Raw genomic sequence first — 15,502 nt, forward strand, 5'->3', positions numbered from 1 at the left:
TACCTCAGAGTATTCAGTCAGATAATGGTCCTGCCTTTATTTCTCAGATCACTCAACAGGTATCCTCAAGCTTACACATCAGCTGGCACCTACACATCCCATACCATCCACAATCCTCAGGGAAAGTAGAAAAGGCAAATGGCCTCATAAAGACACACCTTACGAAACTCACTTTAGAACTACACCAACCTTGGCCTCAACTTTTGCCCTTAGCCTTAGCCAAGCTCAGAGCACTTCCCCAGGCTCCTACTTTCTTATGTACGGCAGGCCATTCTTACTCCACAATCTTCCTGCTCCCAAAATCTCCCTCTCCTTGCTGACTGTGTCCCAGTCCTCTCCTTCCTCCAACACTTGTTGCGACAACATGCTGATCTCTGCCTTTCCAACCCTCTGGAGAGGCCAAACCAGATCCTCCCATATCCCCAGGAGATCTAATTTATCTCAAATGTTCTAAATCCACAGGACTACAACCAAGATGGAGTGGCCCCTATCTGGTCTACTTGGCTACCCCTACAGCGGTCAAAGTTGCTAGACTGCCATCCTGGTTTCACATCACTCAGGCTAAGAGGTGCTCTCCCAGCCCTAAATCTGATCATTCTGAGTGGTCATCTCATCTTCTGTCACCCACCTGTCTCCGTTTCATGAAGGCCTCGCAGCCACAGTTAACAGGCTAAGTCATGTTTTGTTATCCACTTTGGTTCCTAATTTCTTTTTTTTTTTTTTTTTTGTCTTTTTCCTTTTTATCGGTACCAGGGATCGAACTCATGACTGCCTGCTTTCAAGGCAGGCGCTTATGCCACTGAGCTAAACCCCCAGCCCCGGTTCCTAATTTCTTATGTTCTATTAATGGACTCTTGACAGGACTCTTGACAGTCTTTCCTAAAGACTCTCACATCATGCGTAAGATAATCTTTATAATGTTCTATGTGATGACTGTCGTAGTTCTGTCTACCCTCAGCTGTCTGGTTAAGCGTGACATCCCTGAAAGCCTAAGCCCTTACCTTCCCTATACTGGTACAGCCACTGCCTTCCCTGCTCCCCCTATTTTTTCTAGTTCAACTCCTGTACCGGAGACAAGTTTTATACACCTACCCTCTTAACTTTTATGCTTTCAGATGGGGGAGTAATCACCTCTCATAACTTCACTCTTCCTAACCTCACACTTATTTTTCAGAATTCTACCTCACCGTGACAATGATCCTACCTCAAGGTCGTCCTAATATAATGACATGTCTAAATCAAAGGCACCTTTTCCTCTACCTCACCTGGGTCCTTAAATATGACAGTGCCATGTCTCCTCATAACATCTTGTCTCTTTGTTTTTCCAGTCTGACATACGTGCATTCCCCAGTGAAGTTGGCCTGGCTAAAACACCTGGCACCAGCATCTACCTGGGCATTAACTGTCATCCCGTCAACTCCCCTAGACCCCAGTACAACGCCCTCTGCCAGCAGGAAGCAGTTAAAGAGAGAAATCTTTGCCCCTTTTCATAATAATAATCATAAAATGGGATATGAAAGGGTTTTGGCCCAGACTGGACACTGTAGCTGGTAAAGCCTCAGCTGGAACCAAGGAGCTCCATCTCCCCCACCCTTAGGAATTTACCTATTGCGCCAAACAAAAACCAATGGGCTACCGTGCATCCTTGCTGCCCCTTTAGGTTCCACCCCAAACCGAGGCTACTTACATGCCCACCATGCCACGTGTCCACCAGAGAGAGCCGACTCCAGCGGCTGGGGGTTTTGGTTTTCTCTCTCCGTGTTCTCAGAATAAAGGCCTCTTTTGTTTTATACTTCTCATCTTTTGGATATAATCTTATCAATAAGTTTGATCCCTGTTACCAAAAAAAAAAAAAAAAAAAAAAAAAAAAGGCTTGTGGTAAAATTCATGTGAAGATAAGATGGATGAAGATATTATGTTAGCTTCAGAAGGCAAAGGGCTGGTGATGGTTTTGTTTCCCCAGACACAGCATGGGAGATTTTCAGCTAAATTTCTGCCAAACAACTGATCCATCCATGATGAGCTGCCTGGGATCAGGACAGGTGATGGCAAGAGACACTTCCTCCTACCAAGGACTACTCTGAGTCCTGGCATTTGACTTGCTAAATACCTGCATTGTGATTCTAGAGTCCTGAAGCATGAATCACAAGGCTAATGCGCTGGTGAGGCATTCAGTTTCCCAATCACACTGTGAACATGTATAAGGGTATTTTGGGACAGAGAGACAGCAGAACAAATGACAGTTTGAAACTGGATGGGCAAGCTACAGCCGGAAGCCAAGAGAGAAACGAAAGGAGACCACGGGGCAGCGCAGCGTCTACAGAGATCAACAAGGCTGATTTGTTCTGGCTTCTCTGGCTTGCTTGCCTGAATCTGAGATCTTGACAGAGTCATAGTTAGGGTGGGGAAGATAGGTTAGTCTCTCCAGAACTAGTTACCTCTCTTTAAAAGGGGATTCTTCTCTAGCTAGAGCTCTGGGATCTAAAGTTCCATGAGATTCCCTTGGTCCCTTGTTTATGAGCTCTGAGCCTCCAGATGTCATCCAGGGAGTCCACGTGCCACACCCGGGAGGCCTTGCTTTCCTTTCTCTGGCTCACCCTCTTGCACTTGGTCCATTTTTGTTGCCATGCAGCTGTGAGGCTTCTTCTCAGGATGCACATTCCTGCCATGTTATTGCCTCTGTGTATGAACAATCTTTCTTTGTTCCAGACTCCCGAATTTGTCCTTGTGAAGAAGAGGGTGTAGTCTTGAAACCAACCAGAGCTGAGACCTCTGGCTCCCCCACTGTGCCGGCTGGGGCCTGTGACTTAGGCAAGCCTCTGTGCAGGGCTGGCTATGATGAGGCCGGTGACACAACCACAGCTAGCATTTACTGAGGGTTTCTGGGTTCCTGTCGCTCTCCCAAGCGCTCTAATTTCTCATATTTTAGCATATGAAGGACATTACTGTTATCTTGTCCCCATGACTAACCTATCAACTTCACCCAGCTTTAAAAGAGAAATCTAGTCAGAGATAAAAACTAACAGAGAGCAAGTCAAGGGAAGCTGCATTAAGACCAGCACATTACTATCTCAGGCAGAACAGAATCACAGGATAAAAGTTTTCCTTCCATATTTTACTAAATCTATTTCTTTGGCCAGTCAGGATAGTAGACTAAAGCTTTATTTTCATAGAAAATAAAATTGCATGATAGAGTACACTGAAAAGAGAAATATTTTTAAGTAATTTTAAACACTTTTATTTTGGAATGATTTTGAAATTAGGGTTTCAGAAATAGTTCATGTGTGCTTCATCCAGATCCCCCAATTGCTAACACTTCTAAGCTATTCAACAAGTTACGGCTGAGTGTGATGATGGGTGTCTGTAATCCTAGCACTAGGGAGGCTGAGGCAGGAGGAAAGTCCTGAGTTCAAGACCAGCCTGAGCTACGTAAGTGAGTTCAAGGCCAGCCTGCACTACACACTGAGACCTTATCTCAAAAATAAATAAATAAATAAAAGCCATAATATCCTTCACCCCTTAATACATCAGTGATTATTTCCTGTAACTACCCTTGTCTGCATAACCACAATGCAGCCATTGAAATAAGAGGTCAACCCTGATCCATTATTACAATGCAGGAAATAAGCCAATGTATGTTCTATTCATACACAGAGCTATTTTGTGTATATTAATTAAGTGAAAGAAGGAGATCTCAGAGAAGGCTGAGGCTTGTTGGTAATTTCCTGCTTTAGTTAATTCTCTGCCATTACTAACACTTCAGGGGAAAGTTTGGGATGCACTCCTCTGTAGTTTCTAGTGTAAAAAATGGAAATCCTTACCAAAAATAAGTTTAAAGATGCCTCTGGCCCACGTGGGATGCCACCAGCAGTGACTTCCATGTTTTCCCTGCCCTCTCACTCCTATTCTTATCTGTGTCTACAATAGTCAATGGCATGGTCAGCGACACACTTGACTAGCTGACCATCGATCAAGTCCTTGAGTGCTCTTCCCCCGCATCTGACCTACATAATCTGAGTGAATGGAGGGCAGAAGTGCAAATGTGCTAGGACAATGGACACTGAACGCTTTTGCATGAAAATAGTTTTTGTCTCGTCTCAAATCCAGGAATTTTCCCATTTGTGGATTGATTCACCTCCTTGTCTATGTATGCTGAGTTTTCTTTCAGAAAGTACCTGAGATGCACTTGGAACCATTTACTAGAGTTTGCCAATTTGGAAATATCACTGAATTGTTAAAAAAAATTCTCATTCCTCGCCTGAACTAGCCATGTAAACTTGGGTATATGTTTAACTGCTCTGGGTCTTGCTTTTATCATTTGCTGAAGGAAGAAGGCAAGATTGAATAATCTGAGGTCACTGGATAAGACATATTGCAACATTATAATTTTATGGCTACTCAAAAAGCTCTAAAACAATGTGGACATAATGTGTCATTTTGTGTCAAGGGCCGGTGGCCCAAGAAGGCATTTATACAAATTCAGACGAAGGTCAGTTTGTATGTTAAATGTCTGTGTTCTATTGTTTCCATGTAAATGGTCACAGAAAGTAGTGACCATGGTGTCTCCTCAGTGTTACTATGTCATTGGAAAGCAGTCAGGGTCATGAGCCATGAGGATTAACAGAGATTTTGAGTAATGGAAGGAAACCAGGAAGAGAAGCTGAGCTGATGTGGTGGCCAATGCCTGTAATCCCAGCACCTGGGAGCCCGAGGCAGGAGGATGGCTGTGAAATGAAGAAAATGAAGCTGAATCAGAAGAAAATAAAAATAGAAGGGATCTTTCACGACAGAGGTGAAGGGGGAGGGTTTACATATCTCAGAAAGAAAAATTGGAGATGTCATTAGACCCCTCTCATATTAATTTTTTTTTTTTTTTTTGGTACCAGGGACTGAACTCACAACCTTGACCTTTGCAGGCAGGCACTTATGCCACTGAGCTAAATCCCAAGCTCCTCTATTAACTGCTTTGACAATTAAATCTTTTTCCTGGAAGGAGTACAAAAAGAACCCTCAAAAGTTAATTGCCCTAAATCCCCCAGCTGCTTCTTATATCTTTGGATTCTTGGATTCATGGAGAGTAGAAATAAGTAAACTTTCTCTTGAATTGTTCTTTTTGTGGCACTGGCGATTAAACACAGGGCATTTGCACTGAGATATATCCTCAGTGTTTTTTTACTTTTTATTTTGAGACAGGATCTCACTAAATCACTGAATTGCTAAATTGCCCAGGGTAGGCTCAAACTTATGCCTCAGCCCCCAGACTTTGGGATTATATAGGTTTGTGCCACCGCACCCAGCCCCTTATATTATCTTGACAGAAATTCTTGGTAGCTTCTCCCCCTCCAATTAAAAGCACTTCAGCAAGCCCTGATAATTACCTTACCTGCAGAAAGTAGGTAATAGTGGAAGTTGCTTTTGAACCTTACTCTAAACTAGTAGCTTTTCTGGAAGAAGCAGATGAAGAGGGGTGTGATACCCTTTGTGTCAGTACTTTGTCTTCTGTCAAGAAAGCCAGGCCTTTTCCACTCATCACAGGTTTGACACTCAACATTTGACATCACAATAGTATTTATAAGTATTAATGCCTCTAAAACCTTCCCTATGGGCCAGCCAGCCACTCTTCCAAGTATTTTGCCTGTCTTTTTACATTTAACCCCTGTAACACTGTTGGAAGTATCTCTACGTTATGGTTTACATATGAAGTACCCCAAAGACTGACGCATTCAAACAAACACACACTCATGTATTGAGGGCTTGATCTCCAATGCAGCATTGGGGTCTAGAGATGTGGTCGGAAGAAGAGGACTTTTGCTTCAGTTAGTGAGATCATTACTGGAAGGCACTGGGAATAAGAGGCGGGGCTTAGTTGAAGGTAATGGATCATAGGAGTGTGACTTTGGGACTATAACTGTCCGACTGCTTCCTTGATTTCTGCTCTGTAGATCTAGGTTGAAACAATTCTCTAAATCTGTCTGCATGAGGCTGGCCAGTATCCCCCGAACATCTTCCTCCTCCCCGCCCCGGGAAGCAGAAGTCCTTCATAAGCAGTTCCTCCTTTAATTCTTCACCCTCCCCCATTCCTCAACTTTTAAGTGGGGCTGCACACAGATTCAGCTAGTCAGGGTGTCTGTCTAAAATTATTATCGTTTCAGACCTCAGTTTGGGGGAGGTGAATAGCCAAATGCTTATCTTGACATTATTTCTGGGATCCCTAAGGTTGATGGTGATCAAGCTCATCTAAAGGGATGAGTGACTTCATACAGAATGAGTTAAAGTGTAGTAATGAGAAAAAACAGGTCATTTGGATTCACTGTTAGTATCAAGATGTGTAGTCACTTTCAAATATTGTTGAGCTTTCTAGACATAACAGGAATAAAATATTCCTTACGAACTTTTGAAAATGCTGAAGTGCTATCAGTCAGTGAAAATGCAATCATATTTATTATTATAACACATATATTGTAAAACAAATGGCTGGAAAACTTTATAATAATATGCATAAAATGATTATTAAAATTTATCACATCACTAAAATACAGGAAAATTAATTAACAAATAATATAAATAATAAGAGAACTGTGTTAGCTATATAACCTTAGGAAGAACCTTATTTTTTCAATCTCAAAATATTTATAACAATTTAGTAAATAATGCAGTATTATTTAACAAATAGAACAAGGCAAAACAATAAACATTATACTGTATCTGTGATTTAATTGTACAATAATGTTTTTCTGGTTGATTGGTATATTAACATTTATCGTAGAAACAAAACCATCCTCAAGAACTATATTTTTGGAGGATTTTTAAAAACTGAGGGGTCACATGCAGTAAAGGACAAATTTTAAGTGTACAGTTCAAGGAGTTTTCATACAGTAAACATATCTACATCAACCACACAGCATTTCCACGCTCTTAGATTCCCCTACCTCTTTTCCCCGTGAACACCTCCTAAGGCTGCCACTCTCTTGGCCTGTATTACCACAGATTCATTACTTTAGAGCTATTTGCTTCCTTTTTTTCCTTTGTGGTGCTGGGGATCCAACCCCAGGCCTTATGCAGGTTAGGCAGGTGCTCTACCCAAGCTCTACCTTAGAACTCTTCAGTCACTTAGTGGAATTTAGATAATGAGTCTTTCAAGAAGTGTCCTATTTGGAAATTCATTTTGTTTTTGGAGTATGCATTAAAGGCATGATTTTATCTACTTTAAAATTTTGAGAAGAAGACATCGATCTCCAAAACCACAATATACGTTAGCAAAATCATCAGTGAAGAACACAGAGAGCAGGTGGGTGTGGTGGAGCACCCCTGTAATCCCAGTATTTGGGAGGTTGAGGCAGAGCACCTGGGTTTATAGCTCAGTGCTGGAGTACCTGTTTAACATATATCAGGCCCTGCATTAGATCCCAGCACTGAAGAAAAAAAGAATATAAAATATAAAGTGTTTTAAAAAGAATAAAGTGAAGAAAAACCCATACCTTCTTTTCTATGCACCTTGGTTAAAAATCATCTGTTTATAGAAAGATAAATGTATAGTATGCTGACCACAGAAGCACAAAAATAAATTACAACTTTGGGTAAAACTTTGTATTCGAGTATCCTAAAAGTCCACTTGATGATGGCAATATTCTGTGTTCAGGAAATAGTGATACTGCTGGGTGTAGGGGCTCACTCCTCTAATCCCAGCACTTGGGAGGCTGAGGCGGGAGGATCCTTGTGAGTTCGACACCAGCCTGGGCTACAAAGTGAGCTCAAGGCCAGCCCGAACTACATAGTGAGACCCTGTCTCAAAAAAATCACAGAAAAGAAAGGCTTAACACCTCAGCAACCGACTGCCTCCCATTCTGTATGGACTGCTCAGTGTTCTGCCCTCCTTTCTTTTGATCCCCCTTCCTCTCCTCCCCACCCTTTCCCCTCTATGCATGGATGTTTGCCTTGATCTCCCACTTGTCAGAGGCAGCTGTGCCTCCACTTGTAGTTACCATTATCCAAGGCCTCCCACGGCCTGGGGCTGAGCCGAGCAGCAGCAGCAACAGCAGCGCCTCCTGTTTCAGCTTCTACTCTTTGTTTTCCTGGGAACTGAATCCATTGCCTTTGCATTGAGCCCTTTTTACTTTTATTTTTAATTTTAAGAGAGGGGCTCATTCAACTGCTAGGTTACCCAGGCTTGATGTGAATTTGTGACCATCCTCAACCTCCCCGAGCGCTGGGATTGTACTCAGAAGCCCCCACACCTGTCTCCGACCCGAGCTTCTTAAATGTCCTTTGTGAATCTCCTGTAATCTTGTTTGGCAGGTAATAGAATTTCCATTTTGCTTCACGGAACAAAGCCGCAGAAAGGTTCAGTAATTTGTTCAGCATCGTGGAGAGGCATGACCGGGCCAGGCTTTGTACTCCATCCTGTCTGGCTGCAAAGCTCCCCGACTCTGGTTAGGAAAGAAGGCGCTGGCACGGGAGGTGTAAGGAGGGTGGCTTCTCCCACAGGTGTGAGAGGCCTAACAGTGTGTGTGGGTGGGAAGTCAGGTGGCCGTGGGTGTGGCACAGTTCATTTTGGACTGAGATAAAGAAAGAGAGAAGGGGCTGTGACAACAGTCAAAACTTTTCCAGCTTTATTCTCCAGAGGGAAAGATGGTGTCTTAAGCCAAGGCAGACAGAGAGAGGGCATTTCCACATCTCAACCCCTCGGGCCTGGGCAGAGTGCCAGTGTGGACAGCCTGGGAAGCACTGAGGCAGGGGAGATCATTATCTCCAGGAAGGAAGCCCTGACAGCTCCACCGGTTGGTTTGTGACAAGCAGCCTCTGGGCCATGGAAGGTCCTTAAGGTCAAGGGAAACATGAGCCTAGGGACATTCCCCTCCCTCTTCTGCCTTCGGGCCCAGGGGATGGAGCTAGAAGGAGACTCAGGGTGAGGCCAGAAAGAAGTGGGCTGAAGAAGGAGGGGCCATGAGAAAGCACGGGGATGAATTAGGAGTCCTGAGGCACCTCATAAAATTCTCTGGGGAGAGAGGTGATGACCTTTATTGCAGCCCGCAGCAGTAGCAGGCTCTGGCGAGCTCCCAGGGTGTTTCTTCACGCCTGAACTCTCGCCTACTTCTCTTGCCCCTGCAGGGCTCTCTTGCTTGCTCCACGGGTTGCGTACTGATTGCTGTCTGTAGACCAAGGCCACTTGTTTTCAAGTCCAGAGCCTGCCAGTGGACTCTTTCACTGACCGAGCTTTCTGAAATCTCTAATATCTCCTCGGTGAAGAAGGTCAGCCACGTCCCTCAGGCCTGTCTCATTGGAAAGGGAGGACTCACGGACGTGCTGTTTAAAGAATGAAATGCTCATGGGCTGGGGATTTAGCTCAGTGGCATAAGCATCTGCCTTGCAAGCAAGCGGTCGTGAGTTCTATCCCGGTACTGATTAAAAAAAAAAAAAAAAAAGAACGAAATGCTCCTTAAACTCGATGTGGCGTTTCTCTGTGTCTCCCTCCTTCTGGACACCTCTCCCCACACTGGGTACCGCAGCGCACCAGGGCTGGGGCTTCCTCAGGAGTGGAGCTATTGCTGCCTATTGGGCTGTGTCCTTCTCTTGCGGTGCTGCCCCACGCAAGGCAGCAGGGAAGAGGTGTTTACAAGCACAGCCCAGGGAAGCCACGCTCTGAGCCTGCTCAGCGGTCTCCTGGGGATAGGCTTCAGGTGGGGGAAGCAGCAACAAAAAGACCAAGATGATGTCCTCACAGCTCAGCCCACAGTGTCAGCACCAGCTCCATCTTGGCCTCGCCATGGAGCTGAATCAGGAAGGTTTGAAGAGAGGAGGGCAGAGTGTGCTTTGGGTGGAGGGGACAAGGAGGCCTGCAGAAGGCAGGAGGAGGAGTGAGGCTCAGACAAGGAGTAAGAAAGCCTGGAAACCTAAATGACTTCATCCAAGTGCACAGGAACCAAGCGGAATTTCCCGGAGTCCTTTTTCTGGGGTCGCTCACAGGCCACTACGTAACGTGCATTCCGATGCTTCTCTTGGTAATGGCAGTTGGGGTACTTCCCTGAGGCAAGTTTACATGTGGTCAGGGACACAGGCTTCGGGCTCTGGTGGCAGTTTTTACCACCATTCTTGCAGGTTTTGCTGGGGGTCTGGCAGGTGGCAGCCACGTTGAAGAGAGACGTGTGCAGGAAGTCATTGAGGCGTTTGCAGCTCTTTGTGTACGTGTTGATGTGGCCCATCGCTGAGCTGCAGGCTTGAGGGTTGGGCTGCACGTGCTGAGTTTCAAACCACTGAGCCGAGGTCATGCTTTTGGGCTTGGCACTGACTGGGAGCTCTGCCGCCCACAGCCCCAGCAGCAGGAGCAGCAGCAGCGAGCAGCATCTTGCTCTGGCTTGTGTCATCTGCTTTAGGGACAGCAGTCAGGAGGGAGAGGTGGGGTTGCTGGGGACAGAGAGCACAGGTGTTCAGTTGAGAAACTGCTTTTGTGTGTCTGCTCACTGTAGCTACTCACACCTCTCCCGACTGACTGTCTCACTGGGTATCTCCTCTTCCTCCAGGAACTTGCCTCCACCGGGACCCCACCTTCCTGACCTTCCATCCCACCTGTCATTCTGTCCCTGTGGCCTCTTGCTCTTTGTTCTGTCTCTTCAGTTACCATCTCCTTAATGTCCCCTTGTCCCTACACTTGTGTCTGCACCCCGCCACACCCCTCTCTCCTTTCCCATGTCCCAGCCTTTTTCTCATTCTGTATTTCCATCCTCAACATCACTGTTCTCTCTTGATCACTCTCCCGCTGCTCCTGAGCTGTCCCCGCTAAGTCAAGCCCCTCTTTTGTCTGTCTTAACACTCATCTGAGTGTACAGATGGTCAGAACCCTTCTTATTCTTTACTCTTTGTCCTCAGCGTGTCTCCTCCCAAGTCTCACCTCCTGGTTTAGTCCTTGTGCTGTGACTCCTGTCCAGAGGATGTATTCACCCTTGCTGGGCCGTCAGGTCTCTTAGGGCCAGTGCTCACTGCCTGACTCTTTAAGAGCTGGCCTGGGCTATGCGGTTTCTATCAGGAAATGAATCAGATTCATGCCTTTCCACCGTCAGGTCCCATGTAAGTGGATGCTGATAGAGCCAGTAACCTGCCTAAACATGTTTGCAATGAGGAAGCTTGGATACTCACATCCACACTGTACTGCACATGGGCCCCATTCACATGCTTTTGATGACTCTTAGAAAAGTACCTGTCCCAGTGTCAGCCCAGATGAATTTCAGGGAGAGCTGTCATTTTTATCCTCCTAAGTATGTCTCTGACATTTAAGAACAGTCAAGCACTGTTAATGATTACTTTTTCTCTAAGTAGGCATAGGGGTAGGATAGCCTGGAAAAAGAATTTGTAGAGTTTTCTGTCACTCAGGTATACCCTTTATCTTTGGGGGGAGATGGAGGAGACGAGGGAAGTGGACGAATCATCACAGTCATGATGCCCAGTACCATCCGCGACAGCTCAGCTGTTTCAAGACACTTCATTTCTCTGGCCCCTCCAGTTCTGGGTGCTGAGAAGCGTCACCTGGCTTTACCTCAGGAGAGCACCCAACACTTCCCCTCTGCTTTATGTAGATGTTTATGTTTGAAATGCCTTCGGTGGCGTTTCTCTTCCTGCCCAGCCCTTCCTTTACCTGTTGTTTGTGGCAGTGACCACCTGGACCCATGCTGCTCTGGGGGCTCCTGTGAGTCTGAAGTATGATATGGGGGCTTGCTGAGAAACCCTGGCAGAGAAGCATCACTGTGGATGGGGAGGTTGAGAAACAGAGGTGCTATTTTTGTACTTAAAATTCACCTATAAGTAGTAGGTGAACTCAGAATCTCAGGTCCAGCTGTGTGTATGTAGTCAATAAATAACAACTGAGTGCCTATTATGGACGAGTGTACTTGGGATATATCAGTGAACCAGAGATGCAAATCTCTACTTCTGTAGAGCTTATATTCCATTCGGGAGAGACAGTAAATATGTATTTTGCTTAAAGTGATAATTGTTAAAGAAAAAGACAGGATAGGAATTGGTGGACAGTAATTTTCAGGTAGGGTCACATGGCATGGTGGTGTGTGCCTGTATCCCAGCACTCCGGAGGCTGAGACAGGAGGCTCCTCATGAGCTTGAGGCCAGCCTGGGCTACATAGTGAGTGAAAAAATGTGGAGTCATTGAGGACAGCAGTAGAGCCTTGAAGATGAAAGAGGGAACTTGTGCTTGTCTGGAGAAAGAGTGTTCCAGGTCAAGAGAGGAGCTCTGGCAGGCCTCAAAGCACTTAGATGACCTGAGTGCCGGTGGAACAGGAAGCTGACCAGCAAGTGCAGGAGAGGTCCAGAGAGGGGTCAGAAACTGGGCCATGGGAAGCCTTGGAGCTTTCAGAAAGGCTGCATACCCTAGCACTGTGGCACGCACCTGTCTTCTCAGCATCCTGGGAGGTGGAAGCAGGAGAAGTCCAAGGTTGAACCCAGTTTGGTCAACTTAGTGACTTAGCAAGAATTTGTCTCAAAAACAAAAAAAGGAAATGTCACTTAGTCCAAAGTTCTTGCATTCAATCCAGAGAGAGAGAGAGAGAGAGAGAGAGAGAGAGAGAGAGAGAGACAGAGACAGAGAGAGAGAGACAGAGAGAGACAGAGACAGAGACAGAGAGAGAGAGACAGAGAGAGACAGAGACAGAGACAGAGAGACAGAGACAGAGAGACAGAGACAGAGAGACAGAGAGAGAGAGAGAGACAGAGAGAGACAGAGACAGAGACAGAAACAGAGACAGACACAGAGACAGAGACAGTGAGACAGACATGGAGACTGGCTTTTCCTCTGAGCAGAGGAGTAACGGGCTTGTCTGTTCCAACCTGGCTGTCCTGTGGATTGTGACTGTGAAGAGGTCCTGTAAACCATCTTGATCATAAGGTTTGTGTTTTTCTCTTTGAAGTTAGGAAGTTGATGGAGTATCTGTTGTTAGGGCAGAGGGACATGGTTCTCGTGGGGGCAGAGCAAGTGTGGATGAGAATGACAGGCTTCTGGAAGGGAAGGTGGTGTCGTGGGTGGAAAGCACCACTAGATGGCAAAAGTGAATCAAGGAGAAGGTGCATAGGACTCGGGCTCTGTGGGCTGTCCCCGGGGAGGCCCAGCCTGTGGGGACAGCCCTTTATATCTTTGTTAAGGTACTTGAAGGCAGACCTTTACACAGAGCATCCTTACCCTGCTGCTGTAGAAACCCACAGGCTTGGGGATAAAAATCCACATTTTAAAGCAGAACAAATGCAGATCAACTCGGCCAGATGAGCCCTCAGGTGGAGGCTGGATGGGAAGAGGGGTAAGGAGGCTTCGGACTCATTTGAATTCCTGGCGCAGTCTCCTTTCCATCTCCCATTCTGCTGGAGTGAGATGTTTCCAAATCACGAACTGAGCTGCCCCCCGTACTTGTGCTTTCCTGTCATTATAATTACCCTGCTTTGCTCTGTGACTCCATCATGCTGGACGGTCCAGAAACTGTGTAGACGAAATAAACAAGGCGTCTGAGGTCAGTGGGGAAGGGAGAGAAAGTTAAAGTTTGCATATGAAAATTGAAGTGGAAGAGTTGAACCAACCAAAGAACCCTTTGGCCGTAATTCTTTGGGTGAGGAAGGTAATTGTGCATGTTTATTTGCCTGATCTACCCCCAAGACCTGTTCCTCTTTGCACTTGGTAGGATAATTTTACTCATATCTTCACTCCCTGGGTAGGCAAGAGGAGAGGATGAAGGGAGGAGACGGGGTTAGGGAGAGTGAAAGGAGGCAGACTCAGACCAAGGGCTGGTCAGGGAGCTTGGCAGAGGGAGGGCAGCTCCTTGTGACAGGGCTCCTTCCTCCCCTGTTACCATGCCGTCAGCTCACCTCCCCCTAGGCTGACGTCCTGTGTGTGTGTGTGTGTGTGTGTGCTTTAAGTTCGGTGGGTGTTGTGAAAACCCCAGCAGTGCCAGGTGGACCTCTGCCGGTGCTCCCTGGGGACAACAGCTGCTGCTTCCTCTGGCCTGGGGCGGCACAGGAGGGAAGGGCCCAGCCTGGCTTGGTGCCGCATCTTTAGAGCCAGGCCTCCCTCCCTCTTCCGGAGCTCCACACAGCCTGCGGACACCAGGGGAAAACCCAAGAGAGTGTGAATTTTCCTCCAAGCAGGAACAGATCTGAGTTCTGTTATCCTAATTTTGTTGATCCTTGGATAAACAAGGGCGGTGGGCTCATTTCTGTATTTGGGGAAAATGAAACGTATAGCAAGTTTGGGTCAGACATGGGACTGGATTCAGGTCTTTGAATTCCCATGACCTTTCTTGGAACAGCTGCGGGTTTGGAGGAGGCACACTCCAAAACAGAAAGTTGGAATCCTTGGCTCCCAAGCTGGGATGCAGGGGAGCAGGGCCTGGTGTGGGCCGAGAGGCTCCAGCAGGTCACGCTGTCTCGGAAGCTCTTGCTGGTTACTCCCTTTGCACACAGCAGAGAGCAGATCCCTTAGCTGAGCATCAGTGCTGCCACCATCCAGCAAAGCCATCTTGAAAGTGGCTTGTCTCTTTCTGCCTTTTGTCCCATTCTGTACCTCAAAATCAGCCAGACTGGTTTTCTCCCTTTTCTTGAACATATTTTCATAATCTTCCTGATTTCCACTTAGCTCCCAACTGCCCCCAGAAACCTATCCCAAGGCCCCAGAAGGACCACCCTTCTCCCCTGGAAAATTTCTCCTGACCCTCTCAATACAGAGAGATCTTTCTCACCTCTATCTTTCTACAGCATGTCCTGCCTTCCAGAAGTGTTATTTTCTGCTTTGAACCACCATTTTTTCACATACATTTATTTTTTCCCTCTAGTTTAGGCTGTCAGCTCGTGCAAGGCTGGAAGCCCCCATTGCACTGCTTTTGTACAAGGAACAGGAGTGGAACTGAACAAGAAGGTGGTGATGGCTGAAACCACCCCTTGGGTTTAAGGACAACCCAGGAACCGTCTGTGACCAGGCATACTGTTTGATTGACTTGAGTTGGATAGGACAAAGAGAAACCATGCTGTGCCCACGGGCAGAACCTTGAGAGTTCTCCAGAATTACAGGACACCGTCCCTGCACCTGTGTCTAGCCAAGGTTCCGCCAATGCTTACTGTTGGAGAGGGAGGGATAAAATATATTGAGGTTTGCAGGCAAATGGTCTTCTTTTTGTGTGTCTGTAGGGTGCTGCTGGAGATTGACTCCAGGGCCTACTCCCTGATAATCCCTGCCCCCTGATTTTTTATTTTGAGATAGGATCTCAACAAGACTGTGCTTGAATCTGTCATTGTCCTGCTTCAGCCTCTCGTAGCTTCAGTGCTAGGATAACAGGTGTATACCACCATGCCCAGCTCAGAACACCCTCTTTATAAGAAAAACAAATCAGGCCGGGGGTTTAGCTCAGCAGCATAAGCACCTGCCTGGCAAGCGCTAGGTCAACAAGTTTGACCCCCAGTACCAAAATCAACAACAACGATGACAACAAAAATCAAACTTATTGTTTCAGTGCTGAACTAATAT

At 46.4% G+C, this 15,502-nt stretch overlaps 1 protein-coding gene across 1 annotated transcript; it reads right to left on the reverse strand.

Moving 5' to 3' along the window:
• Positions 1 to 8,587: 8,587 nt before the first annotated feature.
• Rnase7 (ribonuclease A family member 7) lies at positions 8,588 to 11,060 on the reverse strand. Its single transcript, XM_013157339.2, has 2 exons — positions 10,886 to 11,060; positions 8,588 to 10,401 (listed from the first exon to the last, which is right to left on the reverse strand). Exon 2 carries the CDS (start codon positions 10,359 to 10,361, stop codon positions 9,891 to 9,893), a length of 471 nt encoding a protein of 156 aa, XP_013012793.1. The 5' UTR covers positions 10,362 to 10,401; positions 10,886 to 11,060; the 3' UTR covers positions 8,588 to 9,890.
• Between the last annotated feature and the right edge of the window lie 4,442 nt (positions 11,061 to 15,502).

The sequence above is a fragment of the Cavia porcellus genome, unplaced genomic scaffold, assembly GCF_034190915.1.
Source record: "Cavia porcellus strain 051 isolate PalLab524CR breed Dunkin Hartley unplaced genomic scaffold, mCavPor4.1 scaffold_26, whole genome shotgun sequence".
Taxonomy (NCBI): domain Eukaryota; kingdom Metazoa; phylum Chordata; class Mammalia; order Rodentia; family Caviidae; genus Cavia; species Cavia porcellus.